Below are 15,652 nucleotides of genomic sequence, written 5' to 3' on the forward strand. Positions count from 1 at the left end.
ATATATGTTCCCCAAATAACTACTAAATAAATGAATGTCAAAAGCATGACAACCTGGTTCAGCTTATTACCATATAGTTTATAGCTGAAAGAACTTTATGAACAATCTTTTGGATAAAAAAATCAGAGCTCACTATAACATATCTGAAATAAAAACTTATACTATATTGTAAAACAATGTATATGCTTATTTTATGGAGAAACATATTTCTTTACAACTTTAATACTCCTGTTTCTCTTCAAAATGCATACATCTTTCACCTTTTACAACTTCATTCTCTAAGATAGCATATTCCAATAAAATGTTCCAAGGGCCTGAGAGTGATTAGGACAAGAGAAATAAAGAAGGATGGAGTTACACAATCTGGAAATTGGGGGTCACAAAAAGCTTACAAGTGGGACAATAAGACCACCTTAGATCAGGCAGACATTTTAACCAAAATTGACTGAATTATGGGCACAACTGCAAAGAATCGAAAGATATGAGTCAAAAATCATTTTTTTATTAAAATTTGGAAAGACTAAAACCATGTCAGGGACAAGAAAGAGTTAGAATAAAGAAACTGACAGTCATACTTAAGGGATGCAAATACAGTGAAAATCGAAATATAAGCTAGTTATCCAACAACTGTAGGGAAGCCTGAGTCAGTTTCAGAGACTATAGCTTGTATATTCCCTGGTATTCATGACTATTTTCTATGAGATATTAGATCTATCCAGTAGACTGCCATTCAATCAGTCTGCCCACATAGAAATCATTCTACTCTTGGGAGATGAAATCATTACATAATAATTGTGACAAGTTTTTGGATTACATTGATAACAAAAAGAATAACATCAGTTTCTTCTATCCCTAACTAGAATCTGGGCATCTGTGGACAGATTATTATTACCATGTTGACTATCCAGGAGTTATAATCTATCACGTTTAACCCTTCAAGAAAATAACGGGATGTCAGGTTGCAGGAGAGGATAGGAGGGCTGTGGTTCTTGAACAACTGCAACTTTTATAGTATGGTTGATATTTTGCATTGGGCATTTTGGAATGCCATTAAAATTTTCATTATTGTGTTTAAACATGGTAAGTTAGAGATAATTTTTGAAGAAAAAGATAGAAACAAGCAAATTAAAAGTAGCAAGAATAACATCTGAGTCTGTTGATAAAAGACAAGTAAGTAATGCAGAAGACAATGTGAAGTGCAGAGAACTTTGTGCCCTAAAATTCTTTAGGAATGTTGCAGATGATCATTATACTAGATTATTATTAGTACTTTGAATTATCAGTAAGAAATTATATTATACATTTTCTGTAAATTTCAGTACTTATGGTAATTATTTTCTACTAAAAAGATAGTTAAATATAAAATAGAGTGGTTTTAGGGTTAAATAATTTTAAAAATAATATCTAATGATGCGTAGTACCTGGCAGGTGCTTGAATTACTCTAAGAAGTAGGTACTGTTATTATTCCTATTTTATGGTTGAGGAATCAGAGGCATAGAGAGGGCGAGTGCCTTGCCTAAGGTCACAGTTAGAAAGTAGTAAAATCCAATATGACTTCACACAATCTAGCCTCAAAAGTAAACTTTGATTCCCAAAACATTTATGATAAAGTATTTAAAATTTCTTTTATACATATATATAAATATATGGAACAAATTTCTTGCATATGCACAGTTTTAGAACAAAATGGTACTTCTTTTTTTTAAGATTTATTTATTATTTTGAAAGTCAGAGTTACAGAGAGAGAGAAGGAAAGGCAGAAAGAAAGATCTTCCATCCACTCATTCACTCCTCAGTTGGCCGCGATGGCTGGAGCTGTGCCAATCCAAAGCCAGGAGTAAGGAGCTGCTTCTGGGTCTCCCACACGGGTGTAGGGTCCCAGGGACTTGGGTCATCTTCTACTGCTTTCCCGGGCCATAGCAGAGAGCTGGATGGGAAGTGGAACAGCTGGGACTCGAACTGGCGCCAATATGGGATGCCAACACTGCAGATGATGGCTTTACCCACTACGCCACAGTGCCGGACCAGTTCATTCATTTTGATATTGAATTATATTCTGTTATGTAAATATGCCACCATTTTTATTATTAATCTATTCTCTTGAAGAAGAATCCCATTTTTAGATAATATGACTTTTAAAAATGTTTTCTCATGTATTTTTTGTTTCTCATTCTATTCCTTCTTTCCTTAAAGATCTAAGTTTCCATCAGAAACATCTGGACACTGCCAATGGCTCCAGTGCTACTGTTGCTCTCCAAGTTGCTGCTGAAGCCTCTACCTCTCTTGTAAAAATGGATTATCTATGACCCCTTTCACTTTGTGTCCTTAGATCCAAATTTGAAATCTTGAGCTACTTTATTTGAGTGGCTTACCCAAAGTCATTTGGTCACTTCTTACATCCATAAGTGGGTATAAGAGAGGCCCTTCCTTTCATGTCTGTTGCAGAAGGTCTCCCCCAACAATAGCAGATTTCTTAAAGGAAGATAGTATATTTCAAATGTTAGGCAGTACCTTGTTTCCTCTGAGTTAATGTCCACTACACTGCTCAACTTCAATTTCACAAAAAGGAAAATATCTTCCTTTGGCAGCATTTACATTAAAAAAGTCTATATAATCCCACCTGAGATCAACCTGTCAGTTATTCAGTGATGCAGGTGGTGGCTAAGCTATTCCTGAGGCTTCCCGAGTTTTTAGACATTTTTAAAGTAGTGCAAGTGAGTTATAAACATTTACATTTGTCTAAAATATATACAAAATATTTGTATTTTTATGGTACATAAAAGACATTCATATGCATTTATAAAACATGAGTTAGCATTTATTTCCCCATATAACTATGGAGAAATCATGAAACTTATCAAGTTCTGACTCCTCATCTGTACAGTGGTAAGCACAAGAAGGATATGTGAGAAAATGTGATACTACACTTAGATTTAGTGCAGTGGCTCATGACTGATATTCAGTAAGTAGCATAATTATAATTGCATAACTATTAAAATGTTAATACTCAAATTTTAAATTTGCTTTGAAAAGAATTTTTCTCTATAAGCATTAGCCCATTTCTTGAGGATTCTACTGGTTCTATAACTTTCAACTTATATCCAAGGGAAATGGCTTCTTCTTCAATCAACAATATAAAATATTGCTACAGCCAGAACTTTAAATTAGAGTCCAAGTTTGAATTGACTTTGAAAAAAAAAATTGCCAAAAGCTTACTTTATCTATTCAATTTTTCAGAAAGGCAGCCTAATGGGCAGATTAACTATTAATGTTTCTATGCTTTGTAGACCTTAGAGCTGTATGAAGATAGCTCACCGGAAAGCATAGTGCCTGGACCATATTATATAAATTCCCTACAGAAATTCTTTTACTGAATTATGGTTTAATGATTAATAATTTATGCACTTGACCATCTATAAATGCCAGCTCCATTTGATAAGTAGTTGCATTTCTCTGCAATGTTATAGAAGACAATACCCATTATCAATTCATTCATCAAGTCAACAACCCAGGATTGATTTCTTTCAACATCAAAATTGTTACTGAAAAGTATTTTCTGGAATAAGTGACTAGGTTGAGAGAGAAAATTAGTACCAATGAAACCAGTGTTGTGGCCTAGAATTTCTGCATCATATATAATCTTTAAGACCTTGTGGGGTTAAGTGAGAAATTCCAAATTTTATTCAGGAAGAAAATAATTCTTGAGTGATTTTTTTATTTGACAGGTAGAGTTAGACAGTGAGAGAGACAGAGAGAAAGGTATTCCTTCTGTTGGTTTACCCCCCAAATGGCTGCTGTATCTGGTGCACTGCGCTGATCCGAAGCCAGGAGCCAGGTGCTTCCTCCTGGTCTCCCATGCGGGTGCAGGGGCCCAAGCACTTGGGCCATCCTCCACTGCCTTCCCGGGCCACAGCAGAGAGCTGGACTAGAAGAGGAGCCAGCGGGACTAGAACCTGGCGCCCATATGGAATGCTGGCGCTGCAGGTGGAGGATTAACCAAATGAGCCATGGCACCAGCCCCATTGAGTGATGTTTTAAACTGTCTTAGTTGGTTGGTAGAAAAATATGGAGGAATCAAAGATGATTTTACTATGAGGTGGTAACAGAAAAAGCAAGGGGGGTTTATATTTGGGTGATTCAATAAGATTGGCTGACAAAATGAATCCTAAGATTTCAGTGAAAGATGTCTGAATTATTTTCAATAATGGTCACATTGATTTTGTTTTGTAGAAATGTGGCCAATTCTACTTTCACTTTATTTACTTGAAGATCTAAGAAACAGAGACAAGGAGATCTCCCATCCAGTGATTCACTCCCCAAATGCCTGCAATAGCCAAAGCCAGGTGCCGGAAACTCAAACCCGGTCTTTTATTTTGGTGACAGGGACCAAACTTAGTTGAATTGTCAGCTGTTGCCAAGGAAGCTGCAATCAGGAACAGAGCGAGGACTCAAAACTCGGGTGCCCCAATGTGGGATGTACACTCTGAGAGACAATATTCCTTTTCTCCCTTGAAAAAAAAGACAGAGAGTGAGCTCCCATCCATTGACTCATTTCCCAAATGCCTGCAATGTCCAAGGCTGGAGCTGGGAGAATGAAACTCAAATCAAGATCTCTCATGAGAGAAGCAGGGACCCAATATTTGAGCCACCACCTTCTTCCTTTAAGGGTTTGCACTGGTGGGGAACACAATCAGGAGACAGAACCAGGAATTGAACCCAAGTAGTCTGACATGAGATACAGACATTTTCATCAGCAAACCTAATATCCACCCCTTATGGAAAATTATTCTTAACATATACAAACTTAATAATGTTTATTAACCATCAGAATTGATCTCAAAATATGAAGCATAAGAATTACTTTAATTGTTATCTGAAAAGACATACAAGGCTTTTTAATTCAATGCTGAATGAGTTTGTTTTAGCTAATAGTAAAGTGCAAATTTTTAAATTATGTAATATTGCACAACAAATTCCATCCAAGGAACTTTACATAAGAAGGTTACAAAATATTAAGGTTTTAATGCTACCAGTCAGCATTTGGTCCCATTGATATCATCCAATACTACTGTCAACAAGTGCATACTTCCACACTACTAGCGAGGAAAGTAGAAGTTCTGATGCCCAAATCGACATTCCATGTTTGACAGATATTTAGATGGGTCATTATTTCTTTATCCAAATCTGTTCTGGCTTCAGCTAAATGACCTGAGTTCATCTTTTGTGAATTGTGACAAAGTCTAATTTCCCTTCTTTATTAGAATCATTCAGATACTTGGAAACAATGAGGTTTCATTTGGATCTTTTCTGCCTCAAACTATACACATTCTCTTACCTTCTCTGTGTATGGTGGCATTTTATTTTACTCAGCATTCTGGTCCCGTTTGAAGAATCTCAGTTTTTGTACAAACCCTTTTTGGGTGATGATTGTGGGTTATAGCTGAGTAGAAAAAGATTGGCTCCTCCATCTCCCTTCCACGTGGACAAAGCTCATATTAGTTGTCTTAGCAGACACACAGCAGTATTGATTGGTGTTGCAATTAGTGTTAAGTGAACCCCTTGTACTTTTCTTTTTTTTCTTTTAAAGATTTATTTATTTATTTGAAAGATAGCATAACAGAGAGAAAGAGGCAGAGGCGGGGCGGGGGGTGTCTTCCATCCACTGGTTCACTTCCCAAATGGCTATAGCAGCCAGAACTGAACTGATCTGAAGCCAAGAGCTAGGAGACTCTTCCAGGTCTCATGTAGGCACAGAGCCCCAAGCACTTGAACCATCTTCTACTGCTTCCCCAGGCCATAGCAGAGAACTGGATCAGAAGTGGAGCATCCGGGACTTGAACCGGCACCCATATAGGACGCCAGTACTGCAGGCTGCAGCTTTACCCACTATGCCACAGCACCAGCCCCTCCCCTATACTTTTCTGTGATACAAAAGCATATATCTTCTCTACTATACTGGTACAAGTGGGTTATTCTAGTCTGAATTTTAACTCTTATACATATTTCTCTTATATGTTTTAGATTTGGTCCACAATTCTGATTTTATCAAAATTAAAAATTCATGTTTATTTCCCAAATATTATTTGCCAATCATTGAAGTATGTATTTTAATTCATATTATTTTATATTATCCTTATTTAATCCAAGGAGAAATCTCAATATTATGACAGAGAAAACAAGTACAAGGACATTAAATAATGTGACTGAAGCCCCTCATCGTATCAGGATTAGATTTGGGGATTTTGAGTGCATGCCCTTCTAATTTCAGAGTTCATGATGTTAGCTGTTTTGTTTATTTTTGCTAGGCTGTTTCTCTACCAAAACCTAAATTGTTGACATATCCAGTAAGTCATATACAATAAAAAGGATCTGAGTGTGTATTATCCATTGGTCAGAAATATTTTAAACATTTTTAAATTATTTCATTATTTTATTTAAAAATGTTATTAATCTAAAGATTTTGTGTATTTCACAGATACTTTTTTGGGCTTTATTTATTTATTTGAGAAGCAGAGTTACAGACAGAGGGGTCTCTTCCATCCACTGGTTCACTCCCCAAATGGCTGTAATGCCTGGAGCTGAGCCAACCCAAAGCTAGGAGCTAGGAGCTTCTTCCAGGTTTTCTACGTGGGTGTAAGGGCCCAGGCACTTGGGCCATCTTCTGCTGCTTTCCTAGGCTTTAAGCAGAGAGCTGAACCAAAAGTGGAGCAGCCGGGACACGAACCCTTGTCCATATGGGATGCTGGTTCCTCAGGCAGAGGCTTAACCTGTGCCACGGCTCCAGCAACTCAAAGATAAAATGTTAAGAAGATAAGTATACTTCCCTCCCACAATATCCCCTCATTCCCTTATTTCTTTTTCCCCCTTTTTATTTGCAATAACATACTTTCAATTTGCTTTATAATCAAAGGCAAAATACATCACTAATTATAACGTTCAAAAGGTAAAAAGTGGAAAGACCATTTTTTCCACAGGAATATAGACAAGGGCTATCATGAAAAATCAAATCATAAGATGTCATTTTATTCTTATTCATTGGGTTTTTTGTTATTCTGTATTAACTGCCACATATTAGAGAAAACATATATTTGTCTTTTTGGGTAGGCAGTCTTTGGAAAAAAGATTCTCAGCCTTGTATAACTATCTTAAAAAATATTATCCAGCAAATATTTATCATATGGTAAGGTGTTTTATAAACTGAATCACTGAAGTCCAAGTATATTTTAAATAATCAAAATCTGTAGTGAGCAAATAAAGCATAAACAAGATTGGTTCATGTAAAGTAAAATATCTCTAATGTGCCAATAATTGTCAAAAATGAATGTATTTTTAAAAGGAAAATCAGCATTTAGCTCTTTACCCAGAATTTGTTTTCAATTTCAATAATACAAGAAGCATATTAGAAATAGCAACATGGGGTCTGCACTGTGGTATAGCAGATAAAACGGCTTCCTGTAGTGCCGGCATCCCGTATAAGCGCTGGTTCAAGTCCCAGATGCTCCACATCTGATCCAGCTCTCTGCTATGTCCTGGGAAAGAAGTGGAAGATGGCCCAAGTCCTTGGGCCCCTGCACCTGTGTGGGAGACCTGGAGGAGGCTCCTGGCTTTGGATCGGCACAACTCCAGCCATTGAGGCCATCTTGGGAGTGAGCCAGCGAGTGGAAGACCTCTCTCTTTCTCTCTGCCTCTGACTCTCTGTAACTCTGCCTTTCAAATAAATAAAAAAATCTTAAAAAGAAGTAGCAACACACTATCAAGTTCCAATTTATTGCTAAATCGGGAAACAGAAGAACTCTAAAAGCATAACAGGATCATTCAGTAGATACCTTTGGGAGCATCACTATAGTATATCTTAATATATTAATGTGTGTAATGATGACAGTAAGCCATTAATAAATTATATTCAAGGATCTCTGTGTAAGGAATATAATTTTGAAAGGCTCATTAAATATTTTCCTGCATTTTTTTTTTAATTTTAAAGTGCATTTGAAAGGCAGGCAGAAGGAGAAGCATCTTCCAGTCACTGATTCACTGGAAAAATGCCAAAAATAGCCAGGACTGGGCAAGACCAAAGACAAGAACAGAGAAATCAGTAAAATCTCCCATATGGGTGACAGGAACCTAAGTACTTGAGCTATTACCTGCTGCCTTCCAGCATCAATAGGAAGCTGGAATCAGAAACAGAGTTGGGACTTAAATCAGGCACTCTGACATGGGTGTAAGGATCCCAAGTGGCATCTTAACCACTGTACCAAATGCCTGTTCCATATTCAATACTTTAAGGGAAAAATATTTCATATGTAGGAGAAAACCAGTTTCTTATAAACTGTATTTATTGATAGCATTTTAGCTCTCCTTGAACATTAATTGTATGCCTCTTTATTTGTAGGTGTATACTATGTAAATGACTGAATGCTAGCCAATGTTTAACAAGTATGTAATTTTGTGCAGGATATAGAGCAAGATGCTAGACAGTAAGTACATTTTAATATGATAAATAATCAATTTTATACCACTAATCTGGGAAGAGAACTCCAAGTAGCCATCTGCCAATCTTCCTAATCCATATTTTTCTCTCTTTCTTTGGTTTTGTGTCTAATTGGAATATGGTAGTGCTGCATGCTTGAGATACAGTGTGATTTTGTGACACATGTTTGCATCATGTCATAAGCAAATTGTGGTATTTAGCATGCTCATCCTCTCAAATTTTTATCATTTCTTTATGGTGAAAACATTCAGAATTCTCTTCTAGTTGTTTGGAAAACATAAACTATAACATTGTAAACTATAGTCATCCCTCCATGCTTTAGAACATTAGAACTTGTTCTTCATATCTAACTGATTTTGTACTCATTGACCAATCCCTGCCTCTTAGTCCTTCTCTGTTGTTCTTCCCATTCTCTGGTGAGCACTCCTCTGCTTGGCACTTCTGTTGAGATCAGCAATCATAGATTCCTCAGTGAGTGAGGTTTTACAGAATTTTGCCTTTCTGTGCCTGGCTTATTTCAGTTAGCATCATGCCCTTTATGTTGTTGTACTTTACTACATGTGAAAAGATTTCATTTTTTAAGATTCAGTAATATTCCACTATGTACATGTACCACATCTTAAGGAACTCTAACAACTCAGTAGCAAAAAAGCAAATAAAACAGTTTAAAATGGGTGAAATACTTGAACTCACATTTCTCAAAAAAAAGATATACAGTTGACCAACAAGTACATGAAATCATGTTCACTCTAATCATCAGGTAAATGCAAATTAAAACCACAATGAGGTGTCACCTCATATCAAATAGAATGGAAAAACAACAATTGCTGGTGAAGATTTGGAAAAAGGGGAACTTTCAAATGATGATAGTAAGAATTTATATTGGAATAGCCACTATGGAAAATAGTACTGAGGTTCCTAAAATAAATAAATAAAAATAAAACAATGCAAGCTGGAAATCTCACTACAAGGTATTTATTTAAAGGAAATACATCAGTCTTTTGAGGGGATATCTGCCTTCAATGTTCGTTGCAGCCCTACTGCTCTCTTTAGAATTGCTTTACATCCTATCTGAAATGTTTCTTGAAGAACTTGGACATAAGCAGCCATTTCTTTGGCAAAAAATTGTACCTTTCCATTGTTAAATGACTATTACAAGGGAAAATGAATTGCTAGACTGGGCCAGGATAATTGCATTGAATTGTTGTTTATATTTTTGAGAACTGGGTTATAGGCATATAATAAAAATTAAACTGAAAAATCAAATAATGTTAAGGCTCTGATAACATTTTTAGTGTCTGTGCCTTTTTAGAAACAAGTAAAGGAAGTATTCTTCAGATAGAATGGAACAGACATAAAAACTAAAGCAAATCCCCAAAAAATATTTTATTTAAGTAAGTAGTCACCCCAGTATTTGATTTCCCATTTTTACTATTCCTTTTCCCTAGCATATTTATGACAGAAATGTAATATATGTTTGTGGGGAGCAACTCAGACTAGACTAAGTTACTGGAATTAAGACTTATTCTGTGCATCTGCTCTCCCACAATATGGCGCTGGGAGAGGAGTAAAACAGCTTCTACACAGCTGCCTCCAGTTCAACCAATAAACTGTAGGACCTGCTCCTGATTGGAGGAGAGCAGCGTACTCGGCGTGTGGGTAGCAGAGTTGGGATTGGTGGAAGAGGACTATAAAGGAGGAGAGAGACAACATGCACCAGGAACACCTGAGGAACACCTGTGCAGCCCCCGAGAGAGCCGGCCGGCGGTGTGCCGCTCCCCCGCAGAAGTGGGGAAAGTGGCAGGGGGAACCGCCCTTCCACGGAGGTGGAAGGGACGGTAGCCAACCCGGGAAGAACCAGCAGCAAATCCGGGGAGGGCCGAGCAGACAAAAGAACAGCGCAGGGTTTAGTGTCGCTCCTCCGCGAAGAGGGGGAGCGACATAATGGTGCCGTGACTCGGATAGGAAACCTAGGCAGGGTCCTGTGTCGTTCCTCCACGAAGAGGGGGAGCGACATATGTTCTTGTCTATGAGATTGCCTTTTGTATATATAAAAATCTCTTTCTCCACCATTTACCTAAGTTAGTAGGAGAAATCTGGTTCTTGTAATGAGTGTTATCTTATTAATATTAATTAATTTATCTTTTTCTTATTTTTATTTACTAGGCAAGTAAAACATTAAAGTTTTTTTTTTTTTTTTTGACAGGCAGAGTGGACAGAGAGAGAGAGAGATAGAGAGAAAGGTCTTCCTTTTGCCGTTGGTTCACCCTCCAATGGCCGCCACGGCCGGCGCGCTGCGGCCGGCGCACCGCGCTGATCCGATGGCAGGAGCCAGGAGCCAGGTGCTTCTCCTGGTCTCCCATGGGGTGCAGGGCCCAAGGACCTGGGCCATCCTCCACTGCACTCCCGGGCCACAGCAGAGAGCTGGCCTGGAAGAGGGGCAACCGGGACAGAATCCGGCGCCCCAACCGGGACTAGAACCCGGTGTGCCGGTGCCGCTAGGCGGAGGATTAGCCTAGTGAGCCGCGGCGCCGGCCATAACATTAAAGTTTTAAGTGACACAATTGTCCACAATATTGGAAAATTTTGTCTTTTTTTTTTTTTTTTTTTTTGACAGGCAGAGTGGACAGTGAGAGAGAGAGAGACAGAGAGAAAGGTCTTCCTTTGCCGTGGGTTCACCCTCCAATGGCCGCCGCGGCCAGTGCGATGCGGCCGGCGCACCGCGCTGATCCGATGGCAGGAGCCAGGAGCCAGGAGCCAGGTGCTTCTCCTGGTCTCCCGTGGGGTGCGGGGCCCAAGCACCTGGGCCATCCTCCACTGCACTCCCGGGCCACAGCAGAGGGCTGGCCTGGAAGAGGGGCAACCGGGACAGAATCCGGCGCCCCGACCGGGACTAGAACCCGGTGTGCCGGCGCCGCTAGGCGGAGGATTAGCCTAGTGAGCCGCGGCGCCGGCCGAGGAAAATTTTGTCTTGAAATGTATGTGTGTGTGCTATATTGTGTGTGTGTGTGTGTGTATGTATGTATGTATGTATATATGTGATGCGATTCTCTTGGGAATATGTTACACAGGGAATTCCGCTAGTACAAGCACTGCGAGAGACAAAACACAAATGTATACAATGGCACATTATAAAGTACAAAGTTTCTTCTCCTTAATTAAAATAATAAACTTACAAAGGAAGATTAGGCAAGTAAATAAAGGAAAATCATTAAACTGGACCATTTAATGGACATTAATTAATTTTTAAGATTTGCAGAGTTACAGAGAGGCAGAGGCAGAGAGACAGAGAAAGAGCTTCCCTCTGTTGGTTCAGTCCGCAAATGGCCACAATGGCCTGGAGCTGGGCCAATCCAAAGCCGGGAGATAGGAGCTTTCTTCCAGGTCTCCCATGCGGGTTCAGGGGTCCAAGGCTTGGGCCATCTTCTACTGCTTTCTCAGGCCACAACAGAGAGCTGGATTGGAAGTGGAGTAGGTAGGATTCGAGCCGATGCCCATATGGAATGCCTGCACTGCAGGCCGTGGCTTTACCAACTATGCTACAGCATCAGCCCAATTAAAATCATTAAATTAACATTATAAAGGATCACTTGAATAAATATTGATAAGAATGGGACTGTAACAATTCAATACAAAGTAGTGTATCTTGAACAGTAAGGTTACTGAATGAATTTTTGCATGAAATTATATTTGATAAATATAATTTATCATTACATAATTTATAATATATATAATTATATAATTAATTATATTATAAAATATATAATTATATAATTATATATTATATACATTGTATATATAAATATATATCATATATATATTATATAATATATAAATTATATAATTTATAATATATGTATAATTATATAAATATTATTTCAAGTGACCTGCAGAATGACTTGAAACAGATGAAGACTAGAGTTTAAATATATGAAGACTGCCAAAATATATATCCCAAATATAAAATATATCCCAAATATAAAATTACAAGACTGACAGCTTTCAATTGGGTATATAAATGGATAGTATTCAAAATACCTAATGAAAATTTATGGGAAGAAAGTTATTTTGTGTAAAGGGAATTGATAATAGAAAAATTTTGGAAACAATTTTCAAGGTAATGACTTTTTGTTTTTTCTATATTTGGAGGTTGAATAATGATTTTAGTCATGGATAATGACAATGATTTTTGTTTTTTGCTGTTAAGTTCCTGCTATTGATGAAGGACATCTGGGGGAAGAAAATGTTTTGGGAATTGTAATTGGTAAATAGACATATGGAAAGAGTAATTAAAATTATTTGCTTATCTATGCATTCATCAAAGAGGTGGATAACACAGAGAAGGAAGACAGAACTCTGAGGGATATCAGAGATAAAATTTTAATTAAGATTATTTGTCCTGGCTCAAAATTTTATCCATATTAAAGTTGAGCCAAGGTAAATAATCAGAAATATCAAAAGATATAAAGGAGAGTAAGTCCTACAGCCAGTAAAGTTTAGAAAAAAAAATCCATTGTGATATGCAGCTTATGTGAAGCAATTATATTTGGGCAGAAAAATAAAAAGACATCTGTACCAGTCTTGTTAGAATGCAGAAGTTGAAACACCAATTTCAGTAAAATAGTGTTTAAGAGATGGGTAATGAAGCAGATTGACTCGTGAAATTACAAGGTAAGTCTAATATAAAGTATAATGAAACCTAAGTAGTACAACATAGATTTCTACAAAATGTAGGATTGTGTTCTTTAAAAGTCTTTATTCATAGTTTGTTGGTATCTATTTTTCAGACCCCAGCATCCTATAATTTTAAAGCTTTTCTTAATGTACTACTCAGCTTTTGTGTAGTACTGAAGAATATTAAATTCTTACAGGTACAAAATTGTAAATGCTGGCTCCCTCAGAACCTGGGGGCCTTGTCCCCTTCACCAGAGAATCTCTTGAAGTCATAAAACAGCACATTGCTAAAAACCACAGTGAGGAACATGAAGAAGATTTAAAGCCAAACCCTGACTTGCAAGATGGCAAAGAGCTTCCAATTATTTATGGAAATCTTTCTCGAGGAATGGTGTCAGAGCCATTGGAAGACGTGGACCCCTACTACAAGGGAAAAAATGTAAGAATTCATTGAAATAGTTGTGATTCCATTTGTATTGTGTTTCTAGAAATGAAAAAAAAAAAAGAGGTAATTGATGTAAGACATAAAAAGGTATTGAAGGACAGATAAACACCTCATTTTAAATTTTGCAAAACTTTAAAAGGATATTTTAATTTGGGGATATATATATATATATTTGAGATTTTATCAAATTGATATCTTACTTAATTGTATAGATTTAGGTTGGATTACTTTACTTCTTATTATAGGTATTGGTAGGCCTTAATCTAAATGATGAGATAGAGAGAGAGGAGGCAAGATAGAGTGAGAGAGAAATCTTCCATATGCTAGTTCACTCCCCAAATAGCCAAAAAAAATGGTCAGGGCTGGACCAGGGCAAAGCCAGCAGTCAAGAGCTTCTTCCAGGTCTCCCATGTGGTTGCAGGAGGCCAAACACTTGGGCTGTCTTCTCTTGCTTTCCTAGGCACATTACCAGGAAGCAGGATCAGAAGTGGAGGCCACAGCTTGAATCAATGCCCATACAGGGTGCAGGCATTGCGTGCAGAGTCTTACTGTGCCACAATGCTGTCAATATTTAAGAGAGAATATAATGTGTAGATTATTCATATCAATTAAAAATGTTCTATTTTATGAGTTTACACAGAAATTAGGAAAGAAAATTCAATCATTTCTTATTCATTCATGTATTCATACTGTCTCCCAAGTGAGTTGACGCACCTATTACTACTGTAAGTCTCAAATGAAGAACAAAATATTTAATATGAGCATAAGTATGTTCAGAAAAGACAGAGATCTGTAAGAACAGATGAAGCTTCAAGTGTTCATTAAGAAAGTAATATTTGTGTTATGCCTTGAGGAACACTTCAAATTTTAATAAGACAAAAGATCTTTTATGAACACATTAGAACAAGAATTGGTTATGGAATGAGGAAAAGACCAAATGGTGTGTAACTGGGAACTTAGCTGTGTTGGCAAATTTGGGGAAATAAGATGAGATAATAGAGATGTTAACATGGATTTAACATGATCAAATGACTGATGTGATTAATGTAATGTTTAAGTAAATTTAAATTGTCATAGTTATTTTTTTAAAAAAGGTTTATTTCTCTACTTGAGAGGCAGAGTTAGAGAGAGAAGGGAAGAGAAAAAGATTTTTTTCACCTGCTGGTTCACTCCTCCAAATGGCCACAATGGCTAGAGCTGGGCTGATCTGAAGCCAGGAGCCAGGAGCTTCTTCTGGGTCCTCCACATCAGTGCAGGGGCCCAAACACTTGGGCCATCCTCTACTGCTTTCCCAGTCTGTCCGCAGGGAGTTGGATCAGAAGTAGAGCAGCCAGGACATGAACCCTTGCCCCTGTGGATTGCTGGTACTGCAAGTGGATGCTTAACCTACTATACCACAGTGCTGGCCAGTGAATTGTCACATTTCTAAATTACTATTTCATGGAAGAGAGTGTCAGAATCAGGAATGTGAAGGATAAGAGATGATAGAGACAGACAGAAAGAGAGAGAGAGAGAGAATCTGAAGTTAATAGGCCTGTATTCTAGCAGTTTCTCAGAGCAGAGAAAACAAACCTAAGCAGTAGCAGCAGGATTTATCTGACTAATAATTCCATTTTTCCACTTGGAAGAATATTACAGTATATTAAATCTTTTTACTATTGTGGTCTGGTTTGATTTTTTTCTGCAACAAAATGAAGTGGTTTACTTACATCAGTTTCTAAGATATACCACCTCTGGTACTATGGAATTCATCTCATTTAACCACAAGGATATAGTGCTCTTCCTATTCTGTTACTTCTGTGAAGAGACCTGACAGTGAGGTACATTGAAAATGACTTTCTCAGGTACAACACTGGTAACAAAGCAAAATAATTATGATGGATAAATAGATATGCCTAAACAGTAATGAAATTAATTTAGAAATGTATCCATTTGACTTAGTCTGTAAGAGAATATCAAAAATAAGAAAATCTCAACTGTTAGACCCAAGACCACAATGATCATTGGAAATATGTTATATAATTGAAAAGATTATAGTTTTCAC

The 15,652-nt window shown here is 37.4% G+C and overlaps 1 protein-coding gene across 3 annotated transcripts in view; it reads left to right on the forward strand.

Moving 5' to 3' along the window:
- The window catches only part of SCN7A (sodium voltage-gated channel alpha subunit 7), a 97,418-nt gene that overhangs the window by 11,039 nt on the left and 70,727 nt on the right, over nt 1-15,652 (forward strand). For all 3 annotated transcript variants that reach the window (XM_070070735.1, XM_070070734.1, XM_070070736.1), the window contains one exon: nt 13,361-13,602. In XM_070070735.1, the coding sequence (XP_069926836.1) occupies nt 13,508-13,602 (95 nt within the window). In that variant the 5' untranslated portion in view covers nt 13,361-13,507. The remainder of the gene's footprint in view (nt 1-13,360; nt 13,603-15,652) is intronic.

The sequence above is a fragment of the Oryctolagus cuniculus genome, chromosome 3 (assembly GCF_964237555.1).
Source record: "Oryctolagus cuniculus chromosome 3, mOryCun1.1, whole genome shotgun sequence".
In the NCBI taxonomy this organism is placed as follows: Eukaryota; Metazoa; Chordata; class Mammalia; order Lagomorpha; family Leporidae; genus Oryctolagus; species Oryctolagus cuniculus.